At 50.5% G+C, this 17,328-nt stretch overlaps 1 protein-coding gene across 1 annotated transcript in view; it reads right to left on the minus strand.

Moving 5' to 3' along the window:
* The window catches only part of MMS22L (MMS22 like, DNA repair protein), a 126,843-nt gene that overhangs the window by 95,115 nt on the left and 14,400 nt on the right, over positions 1–17,328 (minus strand). The window contains exons 4-8 of the mRNA XM_032976713.2: positions 16,571–16,623; positions 5,150–5,237; positions 3,558–3,696; positions 2,957–3,050; positions 512–621 (exon numbers count right to left, since the gene is read on the minus strand). Of these exons, the coding sequence (XP_032832604.2) occupies positions 512–621; positions 2,957–3,050; positions 3,558–3,696; positions 5,150–5,237; positions 16,571–16,623 (484 nt within the window). The remainder of the gene's footprint in view (positions 1–511; positions 622–2,956; positions 3,051–3,557; positions 3,697–5,149; positions 5,238–16,570; positions 16,624–17,328) is intronic.

Below are 17,328 nucleotides of genomic sequence, written 5' to 3' on the forward strand. Positions count from 1 at the left end.
AGACAAAGACAGACAGACTGGTCTCTGATGGAGTCTCTTAGACAATGACAGACAGACTGGTCTCTGATGGAGTCTCTTAGACAATGACAGACAGACTGGTCTCTGATGGAGTCTCTTAAACAAAGACAGACAAACTGGTCTCTGATGGAGTCTCTTAGACAATGACATACAGACTGGTCTCTGATGGAGTCTCTTAAACAAAGACAGACAAACTGATCTCTGATGGAGTCTCTTAGACAATGACATACAGACTGGTCTCTGATGGAGTCTCTTAAACAAAGACAGACAGACTGGTCTCTGATGGAGTCTCTTAAACAAAGACATACAGACTGGTCTCTGATGGAGTCACTAGACAATGATAGACAGACTGGTCTCTGATGGGGTCTCTTAGACAGTGACATACAGACTGGTGGAGTCTCTTAGACAAAGACAGACAGACTGGTCTCTGATGGGGTCTCTAGACAATGCAAAAAATAATACTTAAGGACATGAGAGAGAGAGAGAGACATACCTTGTTGTGTTTATTAACGGCAACTTGAACGAGGTCGGTCATTAACGAACGAACCAGGTCATCAATAAACGAGCTGGGTGTTTCACAGTCAAATCTATATGGCTGGATACCTATTGTGAAACACACACACACACACAAACACGCACAAACACGCACGCACACGCACATACATACACATATAATTGGACCAACAAATACAACGATCCCCTCCCCCCCCACATATCCATACGCAGTCGGGGTCAAGTGCTGTTAACCGAGCGCACATTAATTAAGGCCGGCATGGCGCACGAGTGGCTCTGTGTGGCTAGCACCATGCCCGGCTGCCTTTGTCTTTCCCCAGTGCTGATTATTTACGCACTCTGCCAAGCAGTCATAGTCCACCTCGGGGAGGCCCAGGGCCCGTTCAGATCATCGTCACCGGTGTTGGCTGTGAGCGGGAATCGAACTCAGACCGCCGGTTCGTAGCACAGTGCGCTAACCACTACACTACCGCTCCCCACATACCGTTGAAGGACTATGACACAGCCATCATGAACCACTGTCAGAGACACCCAGACTAAGGACTCGAACGCAGATCCTTAGCATTACCGGCTCAGTATCTCTGACGTGGCCATTATGAACCCCGCGAGAGTGGTGCTGGCTCAGGGTGCTGTGGTGGCGAGGAGATGTTAACTACCTCGCCTGGTATACAGGAGGCCGTGGGTTCGATTCCGACCCTGACGCCTACTGCTGTATATTTGGAGTGTGCGTGTCTCTCTCTCTCATCATCACAGTGGCTAGGAGATGTTAACTACCTCGCCTGGTATACAGGAGGCCGTGGGTTCGATTCCGACCCTGACGCCTGCTGCTGTATATTTGAAGTTTTCGTGTCTCTCTCTCTCATCATCATCATCACGGTGTCTAGGAGATGTTAACTACCTCGCCTGGTATACAGGAGGTCGTGGGTTCGATCCCGACCCTGACACCTGCTGCTGTATATTTGAAGTTTTCGTGTCTCTCTCTCTCATCATCATCACGGTGTCTAGGAGATGTTAACTACCTCGCCTGGTGTACAGGAGGCCGTGGGTTCGATTCCGACCCTGACGCCTACTGCTGTATATTTGGAGTGTGCGGTCTCTCCCCCCACGCTCACGTGGATTTGTCCCTGGGTCCTCCGGTATTTCCCTCCACATTTAGGATCAACGTGCGCTTAAAAGAGTGCCATCAATTGTGGCCAGGTCGCTTCTGAAAAAAAAGCTAAAGAGCTCAGTGGGCCTCGCATGGTAACATAAAAACAAATAGTTTAAATACTTTAGTTTGACATCTCCGACAAGGCCATCGTTAATTATTTGCGTTTTAAGAAATGTAAACTCGTTTGATTGAAGCGCTGATTTTTTTTTATTTCACGAGCACTGTCGAGGGACTCTATGGCTGGAAGCAAATGCGTGAATGCAAGTGAAATGAATTTCAAAGTATCCCGTCAGTTTGAACATGCAGTTATAAAACTCCTCCCTTTAAACTTCTGATTTTCTTGAGGGAGCCGTAGTGTGTATGGGTCCCAGATCGCCGTAATTACCAGCGAGCTTAATTAAATGCCCTTTTTACTCTATTTTCTGAGCCACGTGTGTGTGTCTGAGAGCGAGTGGGGGGGGGGGGGGGGGGTGGGTGGACTGTTGAGTGGACGGTTACCGTTGTGAAGTTTAAAGTACCAGTTTGGATTTGAGGTGCAAAGTGGGAGAGGTGACTGGGGATAGTTAGGGTGGGAATTGTGAAGGCAGAGCAAATGCTAATGGTTCATAATAGCTCTGTCAAAGACATTGACCAGGACGGCTAAGAACATGAGTTTGAGACTGGGCCTAGGTGTTTTATCTCACATGGGGTTCATAATGGGCATAATGGGCATGTTGAAAATACTGTTTCAGCGCTGCTTACATCCTAGTTTTGAGCCGAGGGTCTCAGTCTATATTTGTACATCTCTCTCTCTCATTCAGTGTTCATATGACATTCACAGCACGGTTGACTATGTACGGCGCGAAAGAAGTTATACATACATACATACAACCTCATACACACTCGCACATGTTCGGTCACACATACACTCTTACAAAAGACAAAGATCCCCCATATAGCTTTAAGAGACGGTTGGGGCCAGTGCTGTTAGCGAGCACCTATGAAGGCCGGCACGGTACACGAGCGGGGCGGGTGGCCAGCACCACGCCCGACCGCCTTTGTCTGCTTCAGTGACGATGTTTACACACCGCACCAGGTACTCACTTGAGGCTGAGTCGACCTAGGGGAGGCCCAGGATTCGGTTCAGATATTCACCACTGTTATTGGTCGTGAGCGGGAAACAAACTCGGGTCGCTGTGTTCGTAGCGCAGCGCTCTAACTGCTACATTAGCACTCCCCACAGACACTCTTGCAAACACACACACACTCGATCTCACACACGCACAGTCAATTCACCTGCTGTTTTCTCCTGAAGTCGATATAAAATGTCCAGGCAGGCCCATCTCATGTCTAAGTTGAGGTGGAATAAATGCCAGGACGGAGGATAAACCTGCAGGGAAGATTACAGGAGGTGAATAACAAATGAAAATACAGACACCCCATGTAGCCAATACACCACCACTTCCCGCAATAAACACAAAGACAAAGATCCCCTGTATAGCTTCAACAGACTGTTGGGACAAGTGCCGTTCGCAAGCGCCTATAAAGGCCGGAACGAGACACGGGGGGGGGGGAGGGGGCGCCTTCGTCTCCCTCATGGCGATGTTTACACAACGCACCAGGTACCTAGGAGAAGCTCAGGACCGGTTCAGACAATCGTCACTGGTGTTGGCCATGAGCGGGAATCGTACACAGGCCGCCGGGTTCGAACCGCAGTGCACTGACCACTGCGCCACCGCTCCCCACACACATACACATATACACAGACACACGTACACAACTTAAGACACGCGCTCCAACACACACGAACACCCGCCTACGTGCCCAGGACTGACTGAAGGAGCAAAGTGCTGTTAGCGTGGCACCGTCAGAAGGCACGGTGGACGTGTCCGCGTACCTTAGCGGAGGGCTGGTGAACGGGGAAGTCACCCAGTGATCCCAGGTGCTGCAGCAAGGAGCTCAGCTCTACAAGCACACGGGACGGGAGGGAGTCCTGTAGAGGGCTGACTGTGTGTGGGGTGCACACATCCAGCCAGCTGTGGGTACACACAGCACACACACAGCGTACACACATACATGTTACACACAGCACACACACATACATGTTACACACACCTTACACACAGCATACACACATACATGTTACAACACACCTTACACACAGCATACACAAAAACATGTTACACACAGCGTACACAGACACATGTTACACACACGTTACACACACAGCGTGCACACACAGCGTACACACACATACATGTTACACACAGCAGACATGCACACGTTTACACAGGATGGGAGGGAGTCCTGTAGGGGAGTTGACTGTGTGGGGAGTGGAGATGCAGCCAGAAGTGGTACACACTGCACACACATTACACACACAATACACAAAAGTACCCACACAGTGTACACATAAATGTTACACACATTACACACAATTTACACACATTACACCGACACATGTTACACACACGTTGCACACACACTTACACCTTACAAACGTCATACTTACACCAGTTAAACGAAGCACACACGTTAAACATACAATACACACACGATATAATATACACGTATTCACACGGCACACATTAATAATACGATATATACACGCATAGACGTGGCATTGGACAAACTTTCCAGATTCAAGATACTATGCACATGCATACACATCACACATCCTGTACACAAACATGGCAATATTACTACGATGATCATGGTGCAGCGTGCGGTAGTGCAGGGTTTGTCTTGTAAGAGCGTAGTTAAGTCATTTGTTTTCAATATACTTGGATATACTTTAAAAAAACAGATGTTGGCCACCGAATCAAGACGGTCACCGCATCGCACGCCGCTTTCAGACGCGCGTTCTGCGGCCGTCTGGAACGCTCTTCCTTACCGATATTAGGAAGCCATTGGGAGCTCTGCCACTTTGAAATCATCATTTAGATTGACAAACGTATTTCTTTAGAACCGCTCGTTGTTGTGTTTAGTTTGTTGTCCTTTCACCGTACCCTCCGATTAGCATTGGTGGCTACGTACGGTGATGCGAAAGAAGTTCCACACAAGTACATGTATAGAGAACCACAGGCTCACATGGAGACCAATAGACTCACACAGTGACCCACATACTTGCATAGATTGAACACAATAGACTTTTAAAAAAAGTATCTACAACTGCTCTTTGTTCAATTGGTTGTCCTTTCCCCGCACCTCCAATTTGCACGGCCTGCTACGTACGGTGGTGCGAAAGAAGTTCCACACAAGTACATATATAGAGAACCACAGGCTCACATGGAGACCAATAGACTCACACAGTGACCCACATACTTGCATAGATTGAACACAATAGACTTTTAAAAAAAGTATCTACAACTGCTCTTTGTTCAATTGGTTGTCCTTTCCCCGCACCTCCAATTTGCACGGCCTGCTACGTACGGTGGTGCGAAAGAAGTCCAACGTGCGTACGTGAGATGATGCTGCCGATGCTCTCACCGATAGATGCAGATGCGGACATACAGCATGAACTTCACGCACTCCTTCCGAATGCCCTCAGCTTCACAGTGAATTCCTTTGAGCTGCCCTAAATACACACACACACACACACAAATATGAAGGCCGGCACGGCACATGAGGGGGTGGTGTGGCCAGCAACAACGGCCGGCCCGCCTTTGTCGACATTTACACACCACACCAGGTACTCGTTTGAGGCCGAATCTACCTAGGAGAGGCCCAGAACGCGATTCAGATAATCGTCAACATTGTTGGCCGTGAGCGGGAATCGATCTCGGGTCGCTGGGTTCGTAGCGCAGCGCGCTGACCGCTGCACTACCGCTCCCCTATACACATACAACAACAAGCGTCATTTGCCACTAAGTGGCGGTGACGTCACCATGGCGCCTGTGCCAGGCCATGTGCACGTTGAGGCCACGTGAAGTGCTGAACGCCCGCTGGCAGGAGGTAACAGGGCAGACCCAGGTGCCATGGGTCGACTGACTAAGATGACGGGTCGACTGACTGAGATGACTGGCCGATGCACCAAATGTGCCCCCTACTGTGCCAACAAACACACACAGATATACATACAAAGACCCCCCCCCCCCAACCTATAGAATTAGAATTTTGGGGCAAGCGCTGTTAGCGAGTACGGATGAAGGCCGCCATGACACACAAGGGGGTGGCACACCCACATACAGCTCCCTAAGCAGCAGGGCATGCAGGGAACAAAACAAAATTAAAGCATTCTGGGAAGGGTGGCACTGAGGTCAGATGACCGCACTAGAGGTGGGAATTAGCAGGTGACTCATTGAAGGCTGAGCTTACCTGGTGGCGCATCATCACTCACCACTGTGTTGTGTGCGAGTTAACGTATGTGTGCGTGTGTGTGCTGACCAGTGGGGAGTGGTAGTGTGGCGATTAGCGCGCTGCGCTACAAACCTGGCGACCAGAGTTTGATTCCTACTCACGGCCAACATCAGTGACGATTATATGAACCGGTCCTGGGCCTCCCCTAGGTCGACTCAGCCTCAAATGAGATCCTGGTGCGGTGTGTAAACATGGCCACTCAGGAGATAAAGGCGGCTGGGCGTGGTGCTGGCCACCAACCCCCTCATGTGCCGTGCCGGCCTTGATAGGTGGTCGCGAACAGCACTTGCCCCAACAGTCTGTTAAAGTCTATACGGGGGGAATCTCTGTATTTTTTTTGTGCTGACCTCACCACCCCCGCGTGCAAAATGCCAACCTTAACGGGTGTTTGCTAACAGAACTTGCCCCAACAATTTGTGTAGGCTACACGGGAATGTTGTCTTTGTTTATATTTGTGTATTTGTCTATGTTATACGTGGCATAAGTGGTTAGTGAGCTGCGTGACAAACCCTGATGACCCATGTTCGATTCCTGCTTATGGCCAACATCAGTGATGAACATCTGAAGCGGTCCTGGGGCCTCTAATAGGTTGACTCAGCCTGAAATTAGAACCTGGTGCAATGTGTTGACGTCGCCGCTAGGAACACAAAGGCGGCTGTGCGTGGTACTTGGCCATCCACCCCCTCGTGTGCCATGCCGGCCTTCAAAGGTGCTACTCGCTAACAGCACTTGGCCCAACAGTTTGTTAAGGCTATACGGGGTATATTTGTATTTGTGTAAGCCCAAACGTGTGTAAAAGTCCGTGCGTGCGTAAGCTCTTGCATGTGTGTATGTCTGTGTGTGTAAACTTACGCGTGTATGTAAGCTCGTGCATGTCTGTCTTTTGTGTAAACTCGTGTGTGTAAAACTGTGCATGTGTGTGTAAGACCGTGTGTGTGTGTCTTTGTGTGTAAGCCCATGCGTGTGTGTATGTCTTTGTGTGTAAGCCCGTGTGTGTATGTCTTTGTGTGTAAGCCCGTGTGTATGTCTATGTGTAAGCACGTGTGTGTGTAAGCCCATGCCTCCGTGTGTGTGTATGTCTTTGTGTGTAAGCCCGTGTGTGTGTCTTTGTGTGTGTAAGCCTGTGTGTGTATGTCTTTGTGTGTAAGCCGTGTGTGTGTATGTCTGTGTGTAAGCCCGTGCGTGTGTGTCTTTGTGTGTAAGCCCGTGCGTGTGTATGTCTGTGTGTAAGCCCGTGCGTGTGTATGTCTGTGTGTAAGCCCGTGAGTGTGTATGTTTGTGTGTAAGCCCGTGCGTGTGTATGTCTTTGTGTGTGTAAGCCCGTGCGTATGTCTGTGTGTAAGCCCGTGCGTGTGTATGTCTTCGTGTGTAAGCCCGTGTGTGTATGTCTTGGTGTGTAAGCCCGTGCGTGTGTGTGTATGTCTTTGTGTGTAAGCCCGTGTGTGTGCGCGCGCAGAGCTAAACCCAGAATAAATTTTAAATCCGCAGCAGCAGAAAGAAAAGAAGAAAAGGGAGGGAGAAGAGAGGGAACTCTAAAGCTGTGTCTGTAGCCAGCACAAACCCCTAGAGCTGCTCCATGTGTGTGTGCGAGTGTGTGAGAGGCGCGTGCGTGTGTGCGAGCGGAGTCTATGGCAGTGCCAGCCTTAATAGGTGCTCGCTAACGGAAGTTGCCACGGGAGTATTTTAAAGGCAACAGAGGGGATCTTTGCGAGTCAGTATCTCTCTCTCTCTACGTGTATCTGTGAGGTGCTGGCCGCTGAGAGCGGTAGTTTAGTGGTAAGTGCGGCTGCGTTAAGAACCCGGCCACCCGAGTTCGATTCCCCCTCACAGCCAACACCAACGACGATTATCTGAAACGGTCCTTAGACTCCCCTAGGTCGACTCAGCCTCAAATCAGTAGCTGGTGCAGTGTGTAAAAACTTCGCCACTGGGGAGACAAAGGCGGTCGGGCAAAGTGCTGGCCACCCACCCCCTCATGTGCTGTGCCGGCCTTCATACGTGTTACTCGATAATAGCACTTGCCCCAAACGTCTGTTAAGGCTATACGGGGGACCTTTATATCTGCGTGAGTGTATACGTGTGCAACTGTCTGTATCTGTGTGTGTCCAGTCAATCCATGGCACCTGGGTCTTTCCCGTGACCTCCTCCTGCCAGCAAGCCTTCAACACTTCACGTGGCTTCAAAGTGCAGCTAGCCTGGCACAAGCGCCATTGTGACGGGGATTGTTGTTGTGTCCGGCACAGTGGGTGAGCCGTGGAGCAGGAGTTTGCACGCTGCACTACGAACCTGGCCCTCCCCCTACTTCAATTCCCGCTCACGGCCAACACGAATGAGGATTATCTGAACCGGTCCTGGGCCTCCCCTAGGTCGACTCAGCCTCCAATGAAAACCTGATGGAGTATGTAAATACCGCCACTAGTGAGACAAAGGCGGCAGGGCGTGGTGCTGACCGCTCATCCCATCATGTGCCATGCCGGTCTTCATAGGCGCTACTCGCTAACAGCACCTGCCCCAAAAGTCTGTTTAGGGTATATGGGGGATCTGTCTTGTCTTAGTGTCCAGCACAAACCCCAAGAGCCACACTATGTGTGTGTCTGTACGAGTTCGTGCGTATCTTTCAACGTGTATGTGATTGTGCGCGTCTGTGTACGTGTCTTTGCGACACTCTTTCGTGAGTGTGCGTCCGAGTACGTGCCTGTTCGCACATCTGAGCGTGTGCGTTGCGTCATTGGTGTTGCAGTGAGCACTTGCCCCCAACAGGCACACACACTGACACTCGTGTCAGTGTGTGTGCGAAGCAATGGCGCAGTGGTTAGCACACCGCTCTACGAACCCAGCTACCCGAGTTCGATTCCCGTTGATGGTCAACTCCAGTGACGGCTATCTGAACCGGTCATGGGCCTCCCCTAGGTCGACTGGATCTACAATGAGTACCTGATGCTGTGTACAAACATCGCCTCTGTGTGTGTGTGTATATGCCGGGCGTGGTGCTGGCCACCCACCCCCTCGTGTGCCGTGTCGGCCTTCATAGGTGCTACTCGCTAACCGCACTTGCCCCAACAGTCTGTTAAAGGCTATACGCGGGGATCTTTGTCTTTATACCAGTGTACATGTGTTCTATGCGTGAGTATACATGCGCGAAAGTGGACTTTCGCACATAGAAAAAGATAAATTGACATGAATACACGTATATATGTGTATCTGTGCGTGAGTGCATACGGTACTGTGATGTGTGTGTAAGCGTAACTGCGCTGTCATTGTGCGTACATCTCGATGTGTTTACGTATGTGTGCGTACCTCTGTGTTCGTATATATTCATGGATATACGTGTGTGTGCGTGTGTGTGCGTGTGTGTGAAGATAGGTGTGCATGTGTTTGTGAGAATATTTGTGTACGTGTGTAGTTCTCTGTGTGGGTGTATGCATGTATATCTATAGTGTACAGTATATCTCTATAAGTGTATTCACGTGTGTGTGTGTACATATATTTATACGAGTGCACGTAGATATATATCTTTATGGACGTTTGTGCGTGTCAAGCATGTGTCTTGTGTATGTGCATGTATATCTCTTTGCATGTGAGCATGTGCGTTTTAGCGTGTGTGTGCATGTGTGTAAGCGTGTGTGTAAGCGTGTGCATGTGTGCGAGCGAGCGTGCGCGCGTGTGTGTGCATGTGTGTAAGTGTGTGTGTGTGCGTGTGTGTGTGCGTGTGTGTGCGCGTGTGCATGTGTGCGAGCGCGCGCGTCTGTGTGCGATTGTTAGCGCCGTCAATCAATGCCGTGAGCTCCGTTGTGGCCGCTCAGCCTTTGAGTGACGGCGTAAAGACGGAGAGAGAGAGAGGGAGGGAGGGAGCGAGAGGCAGGAGGGAGACGGGGAGATGGGGACACACAGGGAGGGGAGAGAGGAGTGGGAGAGTGTGTGAGACTCACACACACGGGGAGAGAGATGGAGAGAATGAATGACAGACAGATGGATAGACAGAGGCACATACGAACAGACAGAGGGAGACAGAGGCACATCGATACAGGGGGTAACAGACACAAAGAGGGGCAGACAGTGGTATGGAAAGACAGAGAGGGACAGACGGATGCAAAGACAGGGGTGAAGAAAAGCGACCGGCAGACAGACAGAGGGACAGAGACATACCCGACACACGGATGCAGACAAGAAGACACGAAGAACTACAGACAAGACACAGACAAAAAACCAAAAGACATGCACATAGAAAGAAAACAAAAACTGACAGAACGTACAAACATACAGAGTGGGTTAGACAGAGGCAACGAGAGGGAGAGGCCGAGGAAGATGGCGATAGACAACCGAGTAAGACGAGGAGACGGATATATATAGAGAGAGAGAGACATATGGAGACACTCTGAGATACAAAGAATGAATACGGCCCGAGATGATGATTTTAAGGGAGACTGAATCAGAGAAACAACAAAGAATTGGAGAATGGGATTTGTACAGAGATGCACAAATACACATGCAGAGACACAGAGACAAAGGGAGAGACAGAGTTTGGAATCATTCATAAGGGAGGCCAATAGAAGATTATATGAGAGACATAAGACAATTTGATTGAATGAGTGAGGCACATGGCAAGAGAGAATGATGGAGGGGCAGTGGAAAGAGAAACAGAGAGATAGACACAGGGAGACACACAGACACAGACTGGAGCAGAGACACATAAGAAAACAAGGATGCAAGCCCACACAGTAGCAGACAGAGCGAGGGACACAGAGGTAAGATGGAGAGTTTCGGGAAATGCAAAGAGACACACAGAGAAAGAAAGGGGCAGAGAGAAACAGAGGGACAGAGAGCCATGGAGAAGCAGAGGGCTGGAGAGACACAGAGACAGATGAAGAGTTGAGAGAGAGAGAGAGAGACGAGGCAACAGAGAAACTGAGCTAGCGAGGCAAGGAGAGGCACAGAGAGAGATGGAGAAAAAATAGACAGGGAAGCGTGAACACAGAAATACAGTGAGACAAACAGACAACAAGTGGACAGGCAGGAGGCGCAGCGACAGAGACACATACATACATAGATAGACAGAGACACTGACACCGACAGAGAGATGAAGACAAAGGATGAAATGAGACGTGGAAATAGGAAGATTTTTTTTTTATAAATAGAAACACAGGGAGACAATGAGAGACGCTAGGAGACATTGAGATGCAGGGAAACAATGAGACATGGACAGACACTGAGACACAGGGAGAGACAGAGAGCCACCGAGACACTAGGAGACATCAGGGAGACACAGAGAGGCACTGGGAGACATTGAGACACGGGCAGACACAGAGACGGGGGTGTTGGGTCGGGGTGGAGTGGAGTGCACGGGTGTCAATCAAAGCTCCCTTTGAAAACAGTCGGCAACTGTAAAAGGCAACACGCCAACTCACAGCCCTCTCTCACACACACACACATGTGCGTGCGTACGTGTGTACAAGCACTATACATACACACAGACACATATGTGCGTGCGTACGTGTGTACAAGCACTATACATACACACAGACACACATGTGCGTGCGTACGTGTGTACAAGCACTATACATACACACAGACACACATGTGCGTGCGTACGTGTGTACAAGCACTATACATACACAGCCACACATGTGCGTGCGTACGTGTGTACAAGCACTATACATACACACATGTGCGTGCGTACGTGTGTACAAGCACTATACATACACAGGCACACATGTGCGTGCGTACGTGTGTACAAGCACTATACATACACACATGTGCGTGCGTACGTTTGTACAAGCACTATACATACACACAGACACACACGTGCGTGCGTACGTGTGTACAAGCACTATACATACACACACATGTGCGTGCGTACGTGTGTACAAGCACTATACATACACACACACACATGTGCGTGCGTACGTGTGTGCAAGCACTATACATACACACACATACATGTGCATGCGTACGTGTGTACAAGCACTATACATACACACACACATGTGCGTGCGTACGTGTGTACAAGCACTATACATACACACACATACATGGAGACATACACACGTGCACAAAAACATATGTATTCACACACACACACTTGGGCAAACATCCTCGTACATATACATACACACACGCATGTACACACTCACAAACAAATACTGTATAAAGATCCCCTGTATAGCTTTAACAGACTGTCAGGGCAAGTGCTGTTAGAGAGCATCTGTGAAGGCCGACACTGACAAATGAGGGGGTGGGTGGCTAAAATCACGCCTGGCCACCTTTGTCTCCCCAATGCTGGTACTTATCAAAGGCTGAGTCTATCTAGGGGAGGCCCAAAACCAGTTCTAATATTTGTAGTCATTGGCCGTGAGTGGGAATTGAGCTCAAGTCACCGGGTTCGTAGCACAGTGTGCTAACCATTGTGCCACCGCTCTCAACACAAACAGGGATACACAGGGAGACACTCTCTCAGACAAAGATCCCCCATATAGCCTGAACAGAGTGTTGGTGCAAGTGCTGTTAGCGAGTACCTATCAAGGCCAACATGGCACACGAGGGGGTGGGTGGCAAGCACCACGCCCGGCCGCCTTTGTCTCCCCAGTGGCGATGTTTACACACCGCACCACGTACTCATTTGAGGCCGAGTCAACCTAGAGGAGGCCCAGGACCGGGTTCAGATAATCGTCACTGGCGTTGTTCCGTGAACGGGGATCGAACTCGGGCGCTAACCGCCACACTACCGCTCCCCACTAACACAACAACAACCGCCATTCGCCAATAAGTGGCGGTGACATCACCACGACGCTTGTGCCAGGCTATGTGCACCTTGAGGCCACGTGAAGTGTCGAACGCCTGCTAGCAGGAGGTCTCGGGGCAGACCCAGGTGCCACGGGTCGACTAACTAAGATGACTGAGATGACTGGCTGATGCACCACCTGTGCCCCCTACTGTGCCAACCTGCTGTGCTTTAGCCACCCGGCGCTCCGCTCGTTGTTGTGAGCGTCGCTCCTCCGCCCTCCGTTGTTGTTGGAGGGCGACTGCCTCCAACTGCCCAGTAGCGTCCTTCACGAGCCTCCTCCAGAGGCCGATCTTGACACCGCTGGTACCAGTCATCGGCAAGTCCACTCAGCTCCACGTCCTCCTGTACCATATCAATCCATCTCTTCTCTAGCCGGTGCCGCACCCGTTTAGCCCCCTCGATCCGGCCGAACCAAAGCTGTTTCGGCATGCGGTGGCTGGGCATGCAGGCTACATGACCCAGCCAACGAAGCCTTGCCTGCCGGAGCTCACTGATGGGACCTTGCCCAGATCTACTAACACAGGACACATAGACACACACACACAAACATGCACACGCCAACACACGCACGCACAGTGGTGTCCGTGATGGGTATTGAGTGGCTGTCTGGCCTCGCCCGCACGGCTCTGCTGGGGCTGTGTCAACCAGGGCTCGTTATAGGCACATCGACCCGCGTGTGTGCGAGTGTGTGGGGGCAAGTGCTGTTATACACACACACACACACATGGATAGAGACACACTCACGTGCACATGGATATACACTCATACACGCACGGATAGAGGCCCACTCACACACACTCGTGACGAACACACGTTGACATCCACAGATACACTCACAACAACAACAAACGCACTTTGCCACCAAGTGGAGGTGATGTCACCAGCAGTGCTTGTGCCAGGCTGGGTGCACTCACAGCAACACACACATGAATAGATACACCCAGACACAACCTACAAATCGCCGTACGCCACTAGTGGTGGTGACATCACCACAGCGCTCGTGCCAGGCCAGGTGCACAGAGTCACACACTTAGGACACAAACACGCACAACTTCACAGGTGGATAGAGGTACACACGCACAAGGAGACGCACGCATACACACAAGTGGATAGTCACACAAAGACAAAGATGTCCCCCTCGAGCCGACACAGGCTGAGAAGGCAAGTTCTATTAGCGAGCACCTGTGAAGGTCGACACGGCACACGACAAGAGGGTCGTGTGACGAGCACCATGCTTACGAAATCAGAAAACAAATATATATTATTTTAATTTTACCAGGTAAGGCCCACCGAACAATACGACTCTTTTTCAGAAGCGACCTGGCCACAAATGATAGCTCAACGAAACGAAATGGCTCATCATTATCACGTGGGAATTTATAGCAGCCAAATAATCAAAACGCATGTTGATTCTAAATGTGGAGGGAAAAAAACGGAGGACACGGGAGAAAAATGCACACGACCACAGCGGAAAACATGAAAACTCCAAATATACAGCAGGGGTCAGGGTCGGGATCAACCCCACGACCTCCTGCAAACAAGGCGAGGTAGGTAACATTTCACCACTGTGGCGGCCAGTGGCGAGATACAGATAGTTACATACGTACACAGACCCACACACACTGATATAAAGAAACATAACTACACAAATATACAAACACTCACAGCACATACATACATGTATTTATATAATGACACGGACATGCACTGCTAGATGAGGGCCTCCCCAAACGGTAGTTGCAGGTCACAAGGGTTACTTGAGCATACTTCACCACGATGGTCAGTGTGGGTTGGAAAAAGACTGTGGAGCATAGACATGGGAGCATAGAAGCACAGTGCAACAGGGTATATTTTTTTTCTGCTGCAATATCCTACTGCTGCCCAAGGCAGGCTGGTATGCATGGTGGTCACTCATTCAAGCACTATCCAGGCTCAACCCTTGCTTCGCCTTCCAAGATGTGATGAGGTCAGGTTCATGCCGGGTGATTTGGTCATGCGCTGTGGGCGTGTGTGTGCACGCGCGTGTATACCACACGCGCGTGCGCACACACCTATGCAGTGTGCTTACGACCGGCTCCAGTTTAACAGCAGAGGTCTCACTCCGAATCAGTCGAGCGGCAATATCTTTTCATCGGTTGCGTAACGCTGTGTGGAAGCTACCTGGTCTGTCGCTCCGCACTAAGCTTCAGGTCTTCTCGGCCACGGTCATTCCCTCCCTTCTCTACGCTTGCGAAACGTGGACCCGCCTAATGGAACATCTTCGCCGGTTAGAAACATTTAGGCTAGCCTGCCTACGATCCATCCTGGGTTCAACCGGGCTGGATTGTGTGAGGAGCTCACAAATCTTTGAAAGATCTGGGCAAGGTCCCATCGGTGAGCTCCTCTGGCAGGCAAGGCTGCGTTGGCTGGGTCATGTAGCCCGCATGCCCAGCCACCGCATGCCGAAACAGCTTTTATTCGGCTGGATCGAAGGGGCTAAACGGGCGCGGCACGGGCTAGAGAAGAGATGGAGTGATGTGGTACAGGAGGACGTGGAGCTGAGTGGACTTGCCGATGACTGGTACCAGCGGTGTCAAGATCGGCCTCTGTGGAGGAGGCTCATGAAGGACGCTACTGGGTAGTTGGAGGTAGTCGCCCTCCAACAACAACGGAGGGCGGAAGAGCGACGCTCACAACGAGTGGAGCGCCGGGTGGCTAAAGCACAGCAGGTTGGCACAGCAGGTTGGCACAGTAGGGGGCACAGGTGGTGCATCAGCCAGTCATCTTAGTCAGTCGACCCGTGGCACTTGGGTCTGCCCCGTGACCTCCTGCCCGCGGGCGTTCGACACTTCACGTGGCCTCAAGGTGCACATAGCCTGGCACAAGCGTCGTGGTGATGTCACCGCCACTTAGTGGCAAATGGCAGTTGTTGTTGTTGTGTACCACACTGGGGAGCGATAGTGTAGCGGTTAGCGCGCTGCACTATGAACCCGGCGATCCGGGTTCGATTCCTGCTCACGGCCAACACCAGTGACGATTATCTGAACCGGTCCTGGGCCTCCCCTAGGTCGACTCAGCCTAAAATGAGTACCTGGTGCGGTGTGTAAACATTGCCACCAAGTAGACAAAGGCGGCTGGGTGTGGTGCTGGCCACCCACCCCCTCATGTACCGTTCCGGCTTTTATAGGTGCTCGCTAACAACACTTGCACCAACACCATACAGTCTGTTAAGGCTATAGGGGGGATCTTTGATCTTTGTACCACACTAGCACGAGCTTATTTTGGTGTTTCCACCGTGGTGCTATGGAGGCTCGTGAAGGACGCTGCTACTGGGCAGTTGGAGGCAGCAAAAACGAAGGGCTGAGGAGCGACGCTCACAAAAATGAGGGCACGGCCGGGCGGCTAAAATGCAGCCGATGCATCTCCCGGTCATCTCAATCAGTCAACCCATGGCACCTGCTGGGTCTGTCCCGAGACCTCCTCCTCCTGTCAGCGAGCCTTCGACACTTCACGTGGCCTCAAAGTGCACCTGGCCTGGCACAGGCGCCGTGGTAACGTCACCGCCACTTCGTGGCGAATGGCGGGTATTGGTGTTGATATTGCACTAATAGCACTTGACCAAACATTCTGTGAAGGCTATAGGGGGGGGGGGGGGATATTTGTCTTTGTACCGCACCGCGCTACAAAGCTGTTGAGAGTATAGGGGAGACCTTTGTGTTTGTCATTTTATACCGAATATAATGTTGGTGCGTGCATGTTTATGAGACAGAGACAGTGGTATGCAGGCTCACCGAAGTCTAGGATGTTGTTATGACTCATGTTTTGTAGTTTCATGATGGCCTGCCTGTGACACACACACCAGAGACACAAGCACACACGAACATTAAGCGCCATCATCGTCACCATCATCTTCGTCATCGTCACCATCACCACCATCTTTATTGTCATCGTCACTATCATTGCCAATATGCACCCGTCGTGATCACTGTGGTTGGGAGTAGAATGTGGCAGTAAAGTGTTCATAATAAAGGTTTTTGGGTTAGATCGCCTTATTTATAAATGTGTCGTAACCCTCCACCACCCGACACGGGCAATCAGCAAAAAAGCGTCACGTTGACAAAAGACAAATAGTTCACTACTTTAGTCCACCGGTGTGTTGAAGAGTGAATCCACAACATTTACAGTTTGAGTACGACGTTTCGCTGGTAACTACATCCAGTATCATCGGGCAATTCGCCAGAATGGTAAAGCCCTCGCTTGCTCCCAGGTCTTACATAGAGCAGCAGGGTGACGTCATCATTTAACTCATTCAGGTGCAGTGATTTGAAGCGGAGGGGGGGGGTTATTGTAATTATATAATCGATTGCTAATCAGTCAATGGTTATGATTAGTAATGAGTTGTAGATTAGTAATTACTTGTAATGTGTGTTATTGTGATTATATGCTACGTTAGTAATCCGTTAATTAGATCTAACCCAAAAACCTTTATTATGAATAATATTGGTCGCGAAAGCTTACGTGTTAAACTGAGTGGAGTGTTCGTCGAAAG

This window comes from Petromyzon marinus, chromosome 60, assembly GCF_048934315.1.
Source record: "Petromyzon marinus isolate PM22_M1 ecotype Great Lakes invasive population chromosome 60, UKy_Petmar_22M1.pri1.0, whole genome shotgun sequence".
Lineage (NCBI taxonomy): Eukaryota > Metazoa > Chordata > Hyperoartia > Petromyzontiformes > Petromyzontidae > Petromyzon > Petromyzon marinus.